General features: G+C 38.5%; 1 protein-coding gene across 3 annotated transcripts in view; it reads left to right on the top strand.

Annotated features, from left to right (window-relative positions):
* Positions 1 to 15,659, top strand: part of grm7 (glutamate metabotropic receptor 7) — a 335,453-nt gene that overhangs the window by 219,894 nt on the left and 99,900 nt on the right. For all 3 annotated transcript variants that reach the window (XM_074636571.1, XM_074636580.1, XM_074636586.1), the window contains exon 6: positions 12,513 to 12,713. In XM_074636571.1, coding sequence (XP_074492672.1) covers positions 12,513 to 12,713 — 201 coding nt within the window. The remainder of the gene's footprint in view (positions 1 to 12,512; positions 12,714 to 15,659) is intronic.

Below are 15,659 nucleotides of genomic sequence, written 5' to 3'. Positions count from 1 at the left end.
GCTTAGAATTAACATAGGGAAAGTTTTTTTTAATTCTCAGAATGTGGATTTTCCTCACTTAATTCATTTGCATTAGTTTATGTAATGCATGATAGTGCCTTTGAATCAGAGTTATTAACCTATTACCATTCAGCCCTCTTTTTTTTTAGAGGGGTAGGGGTAGTTCAGGGTTACATAAATAGTCAACAGTACATGGCACAGAGAAGTGGAGTACATCATCTGAAAGCTGGGAACCTGACGATTAATTTTATATGCAGCTGTGTCGAGTTGTTTTAGACATACACATTATGTCTAGAACTACAAATCAATTACTAAATGAATGAATCAATTAGAATAAATTGTGAAAGTGTATAATGGTTTAAAACATTATGATAGACGTATATGATGTCCGTCCCCATGCTTTATATTTTCTCATAAATTGTTGCAGCAATTTTTCAGTTGATACCATTTGTTACACAGATTTGGTGCTAAATTTAAAAAAAAAGTAACATTCGAGAATTGATAAAAATGATCAATAAACCCTCAAAAATACCACATTAAGACACCAAGACCTTGAGGAACACCATAGAAAAAGCCATACTGGGATTTGGTATCAAAAACCTTTGACCTTTCGCCATATTTTTCTCGCAAGCCAATCAGAGCTGACTGGGTTTTTTCAGGAGGGCCCTCTTAAAGAGACAGGCGCTAAAACGGAGCGTTTCAGACAGAGGGGGAATACAGGTATATTCAGACGGACAGTATGAGAAAAATAATGTGTATTTTGAATATTAAAGCATGTAAACATGTTCTAGTAGAAACCCAAAATGCAAGTATGAACTTGGAAATGAGCATGATATGACCCATTTAAAGGACTCTGACCAAAATGACTTGATTGGGACATCCCTTGAATAAAAGTAGTCACATTTTTCTTTCCTCACTACAACACCACAACCGTTCTTTTGACTCTTCATTTCAGAGGTGGAAAATTTGAGTAACTCCAGCGGAATACATAATCAGCCTCTGTTAACTTTTCTACTGCTATTATTTGCAAAAAGCAGAGGGATGCACTTTCCAAACACAAATCACACACAAACTGGTGAGTCTGCTTGATGAATACACCACGTGTCTGGGGAAGAACCATCACATCTGCACCTGAAAAACCAACACTTTAAGCTGCAGTGAATCTGTTTGACCTCGTTCCATTTATACCAGCCTTCACATGTCTATCCACACACTGCGCTGCCATGTATATCTCTGTTGCTCAGGCCAACAGATCCCACTCTCCCACACAATGCTGCCATTGTTGCGAGCATTAACAAAGCCATGCGCTATGTTTGTATGTACGCATAAAGTATGTACCCAAATTCTTAAGTATATGCTTAATTTTGAACTGTGACAGTGAGAGTGAGAGGTTTGATATACATGTGATACAGGTATCTGTGTTAAAATGATGATCTTACAGTTACACAATATGCTGAAACAGCAAAGAGACGGAAGGTGTATAATTACCATGACATTGAACAGACATTCTGCATGTCACCAGTATGCATTTTAGCGTTTTAGCGTATCATTTGTATGTCACGAAAACGTTAGGTCTAGGCAAAAAAAACACTTAGTTAGGGTCACACAGGGAACGTCGGTAGCACGCTGAGGAACCTACTTTTTATTTCGGCAGCAATGTTAACAGGTTAGAGCAGCCACACAGCCCGCGTGAGCAGCGCGGCTCGGTTGCGTATCAGATATGTCTCTTCTAGAGATTTGAGGTTTTGCCTATTTTTACCGCGAGCCAGTGAAAATGATCGTTTTGACAGTGTATTTACATCATGCCAGCAATATTACTACAGTTTCAATGTCTAGACATCTGTAGAATATCTAACAGACACAAAAAAAGTAAAGATTTCTTTTTATATCAACATTCATTCATTTCAAAATAAAAGCCCTCAAGCATTTTTTTCTGTGGACAGAATTCCTACATTTGTTAACACAAGGCTTTTATTCTGAAATATTTGCAGGACAGTGTTGTAGGAAATGCAGTGAATTGCAGGGCTCCATGAATGAATAAAGAACGGGTTTTTAATCGTGGATTATTACTATTATTTACAAATCAGCGCAGGCTTCTTATACTTTTTCTGTCTAGAATAAATATAAATGATATTTATAATGAAAAGAAATGGCCATTATGAAAGGCAAACTCTATGTAGAAAGTAAGAGCTGGCAGTAGCAGCAGAAATGCTGATTGTGTGGACACCACACGTGAGAGACACACAGTAGTTCAGCGAGGCAGCCGTCACGCAATACTCACGCGGGAAAATGTCATGGATGGGCTCAAAATAAGTAAGTAAACTGCAGATAACACGTCTCAAACGTCAACAAAAAACGACAAATGCCACTAACGTAACTTACAAGACAAAAAAAGGTCAGCAATGGTCTTAAACACCGGTCTCCTTAAAAGTCCTGTGTTTGTTGGACCCTCAGCCTTCCCACCTGCTTTTTTTCCGCAGTAATCAATAAAGACGTACTTAGTGCACATTATCGTGGCATTTATACGTCTTTTTGTGCGAACAGGCTGGAAGGACAAGTCTATTGTTAGCAGATGAAGTACAAACTAAGATACAATGCTGGTTTGTTTACAGTTTGTTGCTTTTCAACTTAAAGTTCGAGTTGGAACATTACATGATGACGGCTCAGAAATGTCTTGTGGGATTTTGTGCGCTTCAGTTCACAAGGGATGTTGATATAAACAGAGCAACACCGAAATCAACATGAGATTGTTCTGCAGGCTTATCTGCTTTTTCCTGCCTTTAGTTTTGTATTTTGGTTGCCGGAGCTACAATAAGAGCGCAGTCTTTGTCGGATCATGTTGTGGTGCAAGCAAGCCCTCTACAAATACATTGTATTTAATACAGTAAAACAACTTGCGTCATCGCTCGCTGAGGGAATAAATAGTGTCTGTGAACTGAGATTAATCCTGTATAATTGGAGCCTTCTCTGACCTTAGATTCTGGGATGGGATGGAAAGTCTCCCCTGACTGCTGCAGCTACAGTTCTGAATAACAAAATCCTGTTTGGAAACATTTTGAATAAAACACAATAATTGGGTGGCAGTCTTGATTTACATGGCTCCATCCGGAAAGACAGTCCGTTCAAAAGGCATATACATGCTACAATAATGCGTTAAGCATTTAGTGTTTAACTTAGTTTACCTACCTATTTCAAGCCCAAACACGACGTTTTCCCTTATCCTAACTAAGTGGTTTTCTTGCCTAAACATAACTGCGGACGTTTGCGTAGCGACACGCAAAAACACTAAAATACATATTTTAAAACAAATTTTGTGTTAACACATTAATTTTGAAAGCCCTAGATTAAATATATAAATGAGGCATTATCTAATGCTAAATTTTGATGAATTTAGGAGAAATCTACAGATGCAAAATTTACTCCTAGATATATATCTTGGAGTAGTCTGTACTCTAAAAAAATTATGGACACAAAATAGCCCAAAATCTCCAAATTGATAAGGGCATGAAAAACATGTTGTCTCCCCTTAATGTAACATTATCAATGTTTAGCAGCTCAGGTAAAGGGACAATTTTTTACCTGATCTTTTTTATTTAGCCTCGTCTCTCAGCTTTGTGAAAACATCTGAAGAAGAAGCTCTTAGTTCAGAACGTTTAGCTCCATTTAGGAGTTGGTGAGATCAGATTTTTTGGTGTGTTTCACATGTTCATATATCAGGCCAAGACAGTCTCATGGCAGTTGGTGAAATAGTCACGCAATTTAATCTATTTGATTTGTGTACAAAGACACAAGTTTCCCTATGTTTCATGACCCTCGGCACAACCCTCGGAACAACGCTCCAGTCTTTTCAAAAGAAAACTACTTAGTTAGGTTTAGGAATAGATTGACTTGGTTAGGCTAAGGCAACAAACTACTCAGTTAGGTTTAGGAAAAGATCTGTGGTTTGGGTTAAAATAACTCCGGAAGTGACAAATAAATCAACTTAGACTTGCTATTTCGCACAGGACACAAACAACAGTCTCCTGGGCGAAAGTCCTGTGTTCGCCGCAAAGGGAGGAGGTGGTTCACAATTCCATGGATTATATACAAATTGATTTTGTGATGACCATCATGAAATAAAATTGACATTCGTGTCTATGTACACAAATCAATAAATTCAATTTCGTGAATATTTAACGAACTGCTGTGCGACCGGACTGATCAGGAAGCATGTGGTGTCTCAAAAGAGTTCCGTATATATGACAAAATACAGTTTGGTCAGACCAAATATTGTTTTTGGAAGGAAGGAATCTGGCTGTATCTTAAATTTTACATTATTTACTCTGGACATTTATCCCTTAGTAATATTCTTTTTTAATATTTCACCTCGGAGGATTCTGAATATTCTGGAGGAAAATGTGTTTATGAGACGAGCATAGGTTAAATTGGGATTTGTTTGTTTGGAGGAGAGAGGGGGGTTCCATACATAATTCAGCTCTTTTGTGATTATTCAAGAAATATATTCAGTGATACAGTGCGATGCATAGTTGACAGTGTCAGTTAATGAGATCCCAGCTGAGGCTGAGGCTCTGAACAACACTACATATTTGTCTGCATGCACACCATTGCATAATTATCGTTTTTTTAACATATTTTGTTTTGGTTAAAAACTAAACACAACTTAAAGATTCATTGTCCCAAATGTCTTCTCAGCTCAGGGGACATGTGGTATGTCTGTCTGCTTGGTGCTTGTACAAAACCCTCTAATATCTACATGTGAAGAGTTGGAGGGAATGAAAGCATGAATAACATATTGAAATAATTCCTTTTGGAATTTATCTTCAGGTGAAGAAAACTGAAAATAAAAATACAATTAAATCAGCGCAAATGAAGTAGCGCCTCCTTTATGTAGAGATCATGGATGTATTAATGAGAACTGCATTCAAACATGGTGCTTCAGTCATGAAAGTTGCTCACTGGGCGTATTCACTGAAGAAGCCTCTGTGAGCTTCTTCACGCTTCCATGTTCTTTGAGTTCCTGTAGTCTCCCCGTATACATGAATAGTATGAAAATAATTGAATCATACTGCGTACCATTATTCCAAAGCCCTAATAGTCCAAAAAATGTCCCGACACCCCGTTATCCCGAATAGAAGCCAATGGACCTTACCCTGATATTCTTACCGTACAACTAATCTCACTCCTCATGATTAAACCTAACCAATACAACCAACAAAGGCATTTAAGGCAAGGAGACGGGAAGGTCCGATGATGTCATTCTGCATAATAATTAGCCATGTGCTTCTGTTTGTTGCTTGGAGAGTGTATTTTTGGAACAATGGGCATTCCCCAATGGACCTTGCATTGAAATAAAATGCTTTTCCTTACCTTTTACTTGATTCTGTCTATTTGTTATTGTGTCCAAGGACTCTTTCCAAAATGTGAGACAAAAATCAGAGCCCGTCATGTAAAAAAAAAGCACTTTTAGTAGACGTAAATGACGGTGCCAGCTTGCCCCAAAAAGATTACATTGCCGCCCATGAGCGGCTGCCGTCTACAGCGCTCTCTCTCAATACTGGACCAATTTCAGAAACTGTTGTCCCTGTAAGTCAGTTACACACAAAAACATGGGAAAAAAGGGTCCAGGTTGAAAAATACCAAAGTTGACCTTTAAGACCCTCAGATTAAGTGCACAGTCTAACATTTCTAAAGCTTTTTTGAATGAAACGGAGCATCTGAGGGAGACCAAACCTCTCAAGGACTTTTGCTAAACATGCTTTTGAGATTTGTCGGAAAAAATACAAAGAGCCGGAGGGTCGAGGGTTGGTCTTTGAAGGAGTGATTGTACAACTTCTTGCTGTGAAATGTGTCGTGACAGAACTGTTGAGAAATTGCAGAAAACTTCCATCAAATGTACAAAACTCATATGTGGAGTCCAGATGGAGCAAGTTGTCAGTGTTTCACAAGTGTTTGAGGGTTTCTAAGAGAGAGAGAGATGATCCAGATTACAGATATTAGCCGGTTAACAAACAGACGACCCCCTCATTCCTAGTGTTGAGCTCACCTCTCTGAGACTGATGGTGTCTGTCTGACTGTAGGAGACAAATGTAGCACAATCAACTTTATGCGTCTCAGCAACAAGGAAGAGCGGACATTCTGTGTGTCATGGGTGCGCATTTTAGCGTTTTTGCTTGTCATTTGTCCAAAAAACGTCCAAAACTTTAAGCAAGAAAACCACTTAGTTAGGTTATGGGTTATGATAATCACAAGCAGTTTGGGGCAAGTTATAGTAAAGTCAGCACACTGACACACTGACAGCTGTTGTTGCCTGTTGGGCTTGAGTTTACAACATTATGATTTGAGCATATTTTTTATGCTAAATGCAGTACCTGGGAGGGTTTCTGGACAATATTTGTCATTGTTTTTTGTTGTTAAATGATTTCCAATAATAAATATATACATACATTTGCATAAATCAAGCATATTTGCCCACTCCAATGTTGATAAGAGTGTTAAAATACTACAACGAATCTCCCTTTAAGATACATTTTGAACAGATAAAAAATGTGTGATTAATTTGCGATTAAAAGTGATTGGGCAATTATGCGATTAATCGCGATACAATATTATAATATAAGCATGTGCATCTGTGTGTGTGTTTATAGAAGAGATAGTGTTGGGGGTTGAAGAGAAAGAAAGAGGAGGAAGACAGATACAATGAAAAGAGATTGCATGAGAGAGAGGGAGTGATGAAGAGACACTGTAGCATGAAAGCAAATTACAACTGGGAAAAAAAGGGCACACAAGAAAGTTAATGGGGTGGATCGAAAAAATCCCAGCAGTCTCTGCTGCTCTCTCTCTCACATGCACACATGATCTTAATGAACTCGTATATTTGCTCCGATGCTGCTGCTTTTCCTGCATGCCACCAAACACCAGCCATCACGTAGTCTCACTCAGATGCGTGTGTTGCTCAGCTGCTCGTTCCTCTTCATTCTCTCTTAACACCAACAGTGCTCACTAGTTCACTTTGAAAGGCCTGTTGGGTATGCAGAGGATCAAAGGGAGAGCTGGGGCGGGGACATATTACCATGGAGATGTGGATGGGGTTTTCACATTCCTTGGCTTCAGCCAAATTTTTCCTTTGTTTGGCGTTATTTATGTTTTTTTCATACAAAGAAGCATTCATTTGAGGTCAGAGGTTAAGGGACACCCTTTGAAAATGGCCATGCCAGTTTTTCTTCAGCAAAATTTAGCCTAACTTTGGAGCGTTATTTAGCCTCCTTCCCGACAAGCTAGCATGACATGGCATCTGAAGGACAGTAAAGTCAGTCGGGATTGCACGCAATCCTGCGGGTCTCAGAGGACACGTAAAAGCTTCAAAATGACTGGTGTATTTACTGACGTATATAACAAAACAAAACGTAGAACAAACTGTGAAAGTCTCTTAAGCTTGTGTTAACCACAGACCTTATTTCAGGCATCTAACCAAAAACCCATTGACTTCAAAACGAGGGAACCAGAAGAGTCCTAAACCCTGGAAATCCAAACTCATTTCCAGGGTTTAGGACTCATTCTTGCGGCACTCTATGAGGCCGCAGAATAAACTTCTCCTTAAGTGTGAAATAATAAAATATCAAAGTCTTTTTTTTTTTATTGTTTTAGAACCCAGTCGTTTTGTGTAAGCTGAGACCTGGCATGCTGCCAGTTTAAACTGCTTCAGTTATTTTGCTGCATACTGTTTCCACCAGTCTCATGAAACACCATGAGAACAATTCTAAGTAATTGTGCATCACAGTAATATGCACTGCAATTTCACCCAGCAACAATCTACCCCACTGTCTTTGTGATTGTCTGAATTTATTTCTATCTCTCCCTCTCGTTGTCATCATTAGGCAACTTAATCATCACACAAGCTTCTTGGTTTTCTTTTTAATTACGTATATTTTGCAAAGATTACCAAAGGCTCTGTCTCATTCTTAGCAAATTGTGAAGTTGTAGTTAAACAAAGTGGTTGTGATCAGGTGGGTCAACAGCTGGAGATACTGTCATCATTCAAATTTCTAGCCTCGTCATAAGATTTCTATTTATTTTCATCATGCTGCTGCTTCAGTATTAGAGACGCCAAAACAGGATTACCTGGATGTTCTAATCAGGCTTTTTTATGCAGTGCTAAGGTCGACTAGCTTATATTTGACATAAAAAGTCCTGTTTGATTTCCTTTATTTGGCTGTTTCTCTCATTCTCTAGCTGATTCGGTCTAAAATAAAACCCCAAATCATAAAACCATTACACATTGGCATCCAACACGTTCTCATCCCAACTCGCCACATACCGCAGCTTTGAACAAATACAAAATTTGCAATTAATTTGTGATTAATCACGATTAACTATGGACAATCATGCGATTAATCGCAATTAAATATTTTAATCGATTGATGGTATTTACTAGTACTCTAGTATTTACTCAAGTAAAGTGCTATTCAATTGGCTTTGGTTATAAAATGCATCGTTTCACCATAAAACAACCGTCAGGAACAAAACCAATGAAATTGAGAAAGTGAAGGCCGAGAGAGAGAAAGAGAGAGAGAGAAAAAGGGGTCCTGGCAATGCTGTTAACGATGTTAGCTGGCCGTTAGTGACATTAGGAGGCTGTTAGCGATGTAAACTGGCCGTTAGTGATATTAGGAGGCTGTTAGCAATGTTAGCCGGCCAATACCAGATCTCATTGAGCTCTGATCTGGGCAGGATTCTTAAGCTTAAGATATACAGTACTAGCATTTAACTACGTGTGCACATGATGGTGTTGGTTATGCACATCCTCAGAAATTAACGCTACGTGTCTGTAAGGTGCAATATAAACATGAACAGTAAGGGCAGTGTAGGGGCGAGTGAGAAAAACATACGTGCTATCGTCACAACATGCTTGGTTTAGGAACCCTACCATCTACGATGACGCCACTGCCGCTTTTTGGGGATTTGCTTTTTTTGCAAATCCACAAGTTCTATATGGTCTGAGTTCTCTGGTGCGCCCTCTAGTGGAACCCTCCAATAACACATAGGCAAGTAGCCTATGTTAACAATTCCGTTCACGATGCAGCCGGTTGTATACGTGGCGAAAAGCGAGTATATCTCCAGCCTTAGCTGGAATATTTTGTTACTAAAGATTAAACTTTTTTGTAGACATTTCCCACAGTCACTGTCTGTGCTTCTCGAAATGTGAGCGTTGTAGTTTCTCTGTTATTCTGTCTGTAGTTTTTCAAGCAGTTAACTGTTGTCTATTTCTGCATCTGCCTGTCCCTCTCTCTGCATTACATTTTTTTTTAGACAAAAGAAGTATGTTTGAGTGATCATAAGTGTTGGTAGTAGGTATAGGCTTATGATGCTTATGATACAAATGCCAGAAATATTGGCCTCGCCTCGTTCTCTGTGTATCTAATAAATTCCACACAATAAATGACTCGACTAGGCCCAGCATAAATAAAATCCCTTTTCTGCCTTTTTACAAGAAACTCCTGAATAAGAGATGTAAAAAAGCTGTCACTTTACTTCATGCTGTAGAAAAGTTGTGGAAAAATTCAAAGCTGTTGACAAGTGTGACCTTCATATTCATTGGTAGGTGAAACAGATCAACTACTGATCAGTTTCATTTAAATAAACATATGTATTATTTGAAACAACATATAACAGTGAGTGTCAGAGAGGCCGCTGTATCCTATCAGCATGGACCATATGTCCAGCCAGCAGTTAATAAAAGGCCTTTTTATTGGCCAACTGACACAGCAGACATCATAATCCTGTTATCGGACTCTACATGAATGCAAACTGCTGCTGTTTAGGGAGCGTGTAACTTTGGCCACGCTCATCTTTTCTGCTGAGACAGGCTCAGGTTTCACTCCCTCGGGCTTCACCACCAGCCGGGAGAACGGCACTCACGTATAAAAGCTTTAATGTCTCACCAGGCGGCTCAGCACTTCTCTCAATGCTCTGTTCAAGATTTTATAAATGTCTCACTTTTGCACTTTGTGCTCACAAAAAGACAGAAGAATATACTGTATCAATGCCATTAATCTGAGGAAGGAGAACACTTTCAATTATTCTTTAAATTACACTTATGTCATTCCTATTCACATGTACAAGTATTGATATCTCTATTTCATGTTAAGCTCAGTCTCACCAAATGGCGTATGAATGACACATTAAGTCTAATGTTCTTTGACTTGTCCCATCCACCCCGACCTCCTCCCAATCGCTGCTCTTTATATTTGTTCACAATTACGTGGATTACATACAAATAGTTTTTGTGGGATTTATATAACTGTATAGCTACAAACAGTGTATGAGAACAGTCTGTTGTTCAACAAGTGTTGTTGAGATATTTTGAAGTTACGTTAGTGACGTTTGTGATGTTTTCCGTACTTATGTTACATTGTTTAAAGACATACTTTACTTAGTTGACGTAGTTATTTTAAGCCCAACCATGATGTTTTTCCTAAACCTAAATAACATTTTCAAGTTCCACAACGCTAAGCCCGTGGCGTATAAATGTGTTATCATGAAATGCAGAATGTCCTTTAAATGTTGTGCTATTTATACGCCTTCCCATGAGATCAGGTTGTTCCTGTTATAATGTTGTTATAAAGTTAATATTGTACTTTTTACTGCATTATATATATTTGACAGCAGCAGTTACTATTCAGATCAAGACTTTACTTTCAAAATATAAGATTACAAAACAAATCACATTGTTAAAGACTAAACCAGAGGTTCCCATCCTTTTGATTTGTGGCCCTTTGCAGTAAAATGTCTTTTGAGGCCCTCTGTCACGCTTCAGATGTCTATGAGTTATTGTTTTAGTATTTAAAACAATTTGTCTAGAGTGAACATAATACGCTGTCAAAGCTTTTTTTGTGACAGAGAATCTGGTTTGTTTGAGATAAAAGTCGAGTCAGTATGCATTACAAAGTACAACAGTCTTCTCATTTTTAGCTGACTGATGATATCAGCTGTCGCTAATTAACGTTAATGCTGTGAGTCAGCCAAATTACTTAATGAAACGCTTGGCTGTTGTCTCTAAAATTAGCTCTGGAAGCCGGTGTGTGCAACATTAACATTCATCCAAAGAACACAGGAAGAAACAGCACTACATCCATTGTTTAGTCGCTCTACTCAGTATTTGTACTTTATTTGAATCTTTACTTTTCATGCCACTTTATATTTATACTCCAATACATTTATTTCACAGCTATAATGCATACTTTTAGCTAATAAATATTATGTTTTGTTTCAAATTAATATTAGATTAATCGATTCATCAGTCGATTGACAGAAAATTAATTAGCAACTATTTTGAAAGTTGAAGTAATTTTTAATTTAAAAACATTTCATGGTTCCAGAAGATTTGCTGTTTTTCCTGCTATTCAGATTGCACCAACCATGTTGCTGCAGCTAAGATGACCTATTGAATATCGATACATAGTAGGGCTGTCAAAGTTAAAGCAATAATACTGTATTAACAGTATTATTGTTAACGCCACTAATTTCTTTAACGCATTAATGCAATTGATCTTTCGGAGGTTGTAGGGGCTCAGTTTTAAAGCTAGAGTGAAGATACTGGCATCATATGAAATTTAATAAACCTAAGGAATCCATTAGTACCAACCATGTCATAGCTTATCGCGAAGGACGTTAAATAACACTCCAAACTGTCATGGCCATTTTCAAAGGGGTCCCTTGACCTCTGACCTCAAGATATGTGAATGAAAAAATTGGTAATATATATATATATATATATGTATATATATATACATATATATATATATATATATATATATACATATATATTACCAATTTTTTATATATTACCAATTTTTTCATATATATATATGTATAAATATATACATACATTTGCATAAAGCAAGCATATTTGAATGTTAAATGCTTGACAAATCTCCCTTTAGGGTACATTTTGAACAGATAAATCGAATAATCATGGAAATTCATGTCACTAATCGCGATTAAATATTTTAATCAATTGACAGCCCTACTATATAGACTATATAATGAAGGCCACATAATGGTCTCATAATTAAAGTGTTCTTTATACTACAAGTGTTGATGGAGTTTTGACCTCTTCAGACTTTGTCTCTTCTCCATGCACCTCGGAAGTTGGTGAAATTGTACCAGAAACACCTAATCTGGGAAAATTCCCAAACTTCCTGATGGCCAGTCCACCCCTGGGCTGATGGGAATTAGAATTATTTGGTCATGAACGCAAATATCACCAAAGTTATTACAATTCATTCTGAGAGAAACATGGATGTCTGTAAAGAATTGCAAGGCAATCCATTAAATGGTTGTTGAGATATTTCAGTCTAGAACAATTGGACAGACTGTCAGGCCGACGTCACCGTCCATGGGAAAAAGACTGTTTTAAAATGTGTTTCAAGGGAAGACATATATGGATCTATGATTGTAGTTTCCATTTCCCCAATTTATATATTGAATCTGTCATCTCTTCCTGTGTCTCTCAGGTCAGGAGCGGATCAGCATTGATTCCAAGTATGAGCAGGAGGGTAAGGTCCAGTTTGTGATCGATGCAGTGTACGCCATGGCCCACGCCCTCCACAACATGCAGAGGGACCTGTGTCCAGAGAACTCCGGCATCTGCCCTGAGATGGACCTGGCTGGAGGGAAGAAACTACTCAAGTACATCCGCAGCGTCAGCTTCAATGGTGAGTGGACGGATGGTTATGTCCTTCTGCGGCCCATAAAGTGTGCTTTTACAATACATGCTGTGTAATCCAAGGCCAAGATACACGAGTGAATCTTTGAGACATGAGCAGCTTCAGATGGAATCAATTCTAAATCTACCAAAGTAGCCAACTGACGCTGATCATAAAAACACTCCCGGTTATAAAATTGTCTTGATTGTCTCATAAAATTGCCTCTGCATCATGGTCTTAAGTGTTTTTATCGTCCATCATAACCACACTCTTCATCATGCCTTATATGGAGTTGTTTTATTCTCTTTTTTTATGAATTTACATCAAAAAAGCAAAACTCCGTCATGTAGACTGAAGTGCAGACCGTACAGACTGAGGCTCATGATCTATTCACAGAGTGAAGGAGCAACGCTGCAATATATGGCCGTGTGAACTACATGTTACTGTTTGATCTCACAATGCAACTCATGTTTTATATAACACTGAATATCTGCATTGGTTTTAAGATGATCAAAGCTGCTCTGTCCTGAACGTCTTATTTTAAATCTCAGAAAAAGAGTCTCATCTCCAGCTGAGAGCAACTTTATATCCTCTGAATTAGAAGTACACGCTCAGTTACTGTTGTCCAATTTTGACGTACTTGTACTTCGCTTGAGTATTTCCATTTTCTGCTACTTTATACTTCTACTCAACTATATCTCAGAGGGGCAAACTGATGTCATGAGAAGGCTTATAAATAGCACAACATTACAGGACATACTGTGTGTCATGAGGACGCATTTTAGGCTTTTTGCATGTCATTTGTACGCTACTTTGTGCATGTCAATTGTGCGCCGGAGTTAGGTTTACACAACAAATCAACTTAGTTAGATTAGGAAAAACATCATGGTTGGGTTTAAAATAAGTAAAAAACCCTAACCCTACCTCAGTAAAATACGTACAGAAACATCATAAAAGTAGTACGAAAACACACCTAAAATGTTGTTAAAAAACACATCACTAATGTAACTTACAAAACAAAATACCAGTCTCCTGATTGAAAGTCCTGTGTTTGTTGGGCATCTGAAATCTGATTGTTTCTACCACTTCTGGATGACAGTTGAGACTCATTCGTGGACACGTCTGTAATCTTTACTCCTCTCATATGTCAGCAAGCAGCCTGTGGAAATAACCTCTCCAGGGTCTGTTACTGCGATAACAGGAGCTTAAAGCTGTCGCTCTCTCAGTCTCATTAAAGTCGCTCCAGTGATTTCAAGACAGAAGACGCACTGAGCTGCTGTAGCGTTTATCCGTTCCCTGATCAGTTTTATCATTGAATGATCTCTATTGGTAAGTGTGCACAGGGGCGTTTTTGGACGCAAAGGGCCGTGCCGCTTCCCAGCATTGAACGCCTGATGGACGTGCCACTAGGGACTAGGCACCTGAATGGATGAAGGCTTTCACTCATGGGCTACCTGTTCAAGGATTTCAAACTGGACCAACATGGCAGCTCGTTTGGAAACTTTTTGTTTCTTTTATATTACAAAAATAGTTAACCGGAATGCGTTTCTGAAATCATTTGAGATGAGAAATAAGCTACGCAGTTGTTGAATCTGTCAGTTTTTGAGAGTTTCCAAAGCAGAAAAATTATGTAAATGAGGAGCGGTCTCTTGAAATGCAACACGGCGCTACCAGAATGCATTGCACGGCTGCTTACATAGACAATGAATGGGAAGCCTGGAAATGAAGGATCCTGTCGGCACGTACCATAAAAGCTGTTTCTCACCAGTGCGATGTGAAAATGCAGAACAATTTGCATCCGGATTTTCTGCATTCCCGTACCGCATTTTCAACAACTATTGACAACTATACATACCAGATCCGGTGTCGTGTTCCATTTTCGCAATGAGTTTCCTCCTAAATATTGCCGTGTCCACTCCACACAACAGGAACCTATCCAGACAGAGAGTGTCTAATGGGCTAACGTTAACTACACAATACATTAATTAATCAGACCCCAAATGTGATGTTAACGCTAATGTAAGCTGTTGTGGCTAGCCTCCTTCCGTGACCAAAATATAACATTAAGTGCATATCAGCTACATTACCATCTTCATCGTATACCAGGTGCTGAGCAATCTCAAGCACTGTCCTTTATTTGGTTGTTGAGGCAGTAAAAACGGCCATTAATCCAAGGCCCCAAAAATAATCACTCTCCGTGCAACAAACAGAAGCACATGGCTACTTAATATGCAGAACGACTGTGATCAAAGGATTTTATTGGTCAAACATATATTTCCGCAGGCAGAAATACGCTGAAATGTTCCGCAGGAGTGAGCAAGAATTCATAAGAACCAACGGCTTTAAAAGTGAGAGCGGCATGAGTTAGAGCCATGAAGACGATAAAACTTTTGTCTAACTCATAGATTATGTGTTTTTGTTTGTGATAGCTACTAAGGATCAGGAATTCTTCTTCTTCTGGTGTTTTTTGTCAGTTGACAAAAAAGAACTTAAGGTGCATCAGCGCCTCCTTCTTGACTAGAGGACTAACCCTGATTTACATGTAGTCCAGAAAACAAAGACTGTTTGTAATCTGATTAATGATCTGACCAACAGTGTAAAGTGAGTGTAAACTGATTTTCCTTCTGGGGATCAATAAAGACTCATCTTATCGTAGAGTCCATAGACTATTATGGTTTATTCAAATGCTGTATCTGGAGGTGCCAAGGAGTACAACTCTCAGAGAAAATAAAAGTGAACACTGAATTTGGGTCACAATTACGCTTGAAGCAACGGGCCTATATGGAATTGAACTAATTTAATGCTATGTGCTGCAACATGTATAGTGTATGGTGCAGTGGAATGTACATGTACATACTGGTATCACAGAGAATAAAACATTATTCATCCATTTAATTTCTAACCTTGTGAAATGGCCGCCCAGTCGCACAAAAAGGCGTATGAATTTGCAGGGGC

The sequence above is a fragment of the Sebastes fasciatus genome, chromosome 1 (genome assembly GCF_043250625.1).
Source record: "Sebastes fasciatus isolate fSebFas1 chromosome 1, fSebFas1.pri, whole genome shotgun sequence".
Taxonomy (NCBI): domain Eukaryota; kingdom Metazoa; phylum Chordata; class Actinopteri; order Perciformes; family Sebastidae; genus Sebastes; species Sebastes fasciatus.
The sequence above is the reverse complement of the archived record's forward strand: the minus strand, read 5'-3'. Positions and strand labels throughout refer to the sequence as shown.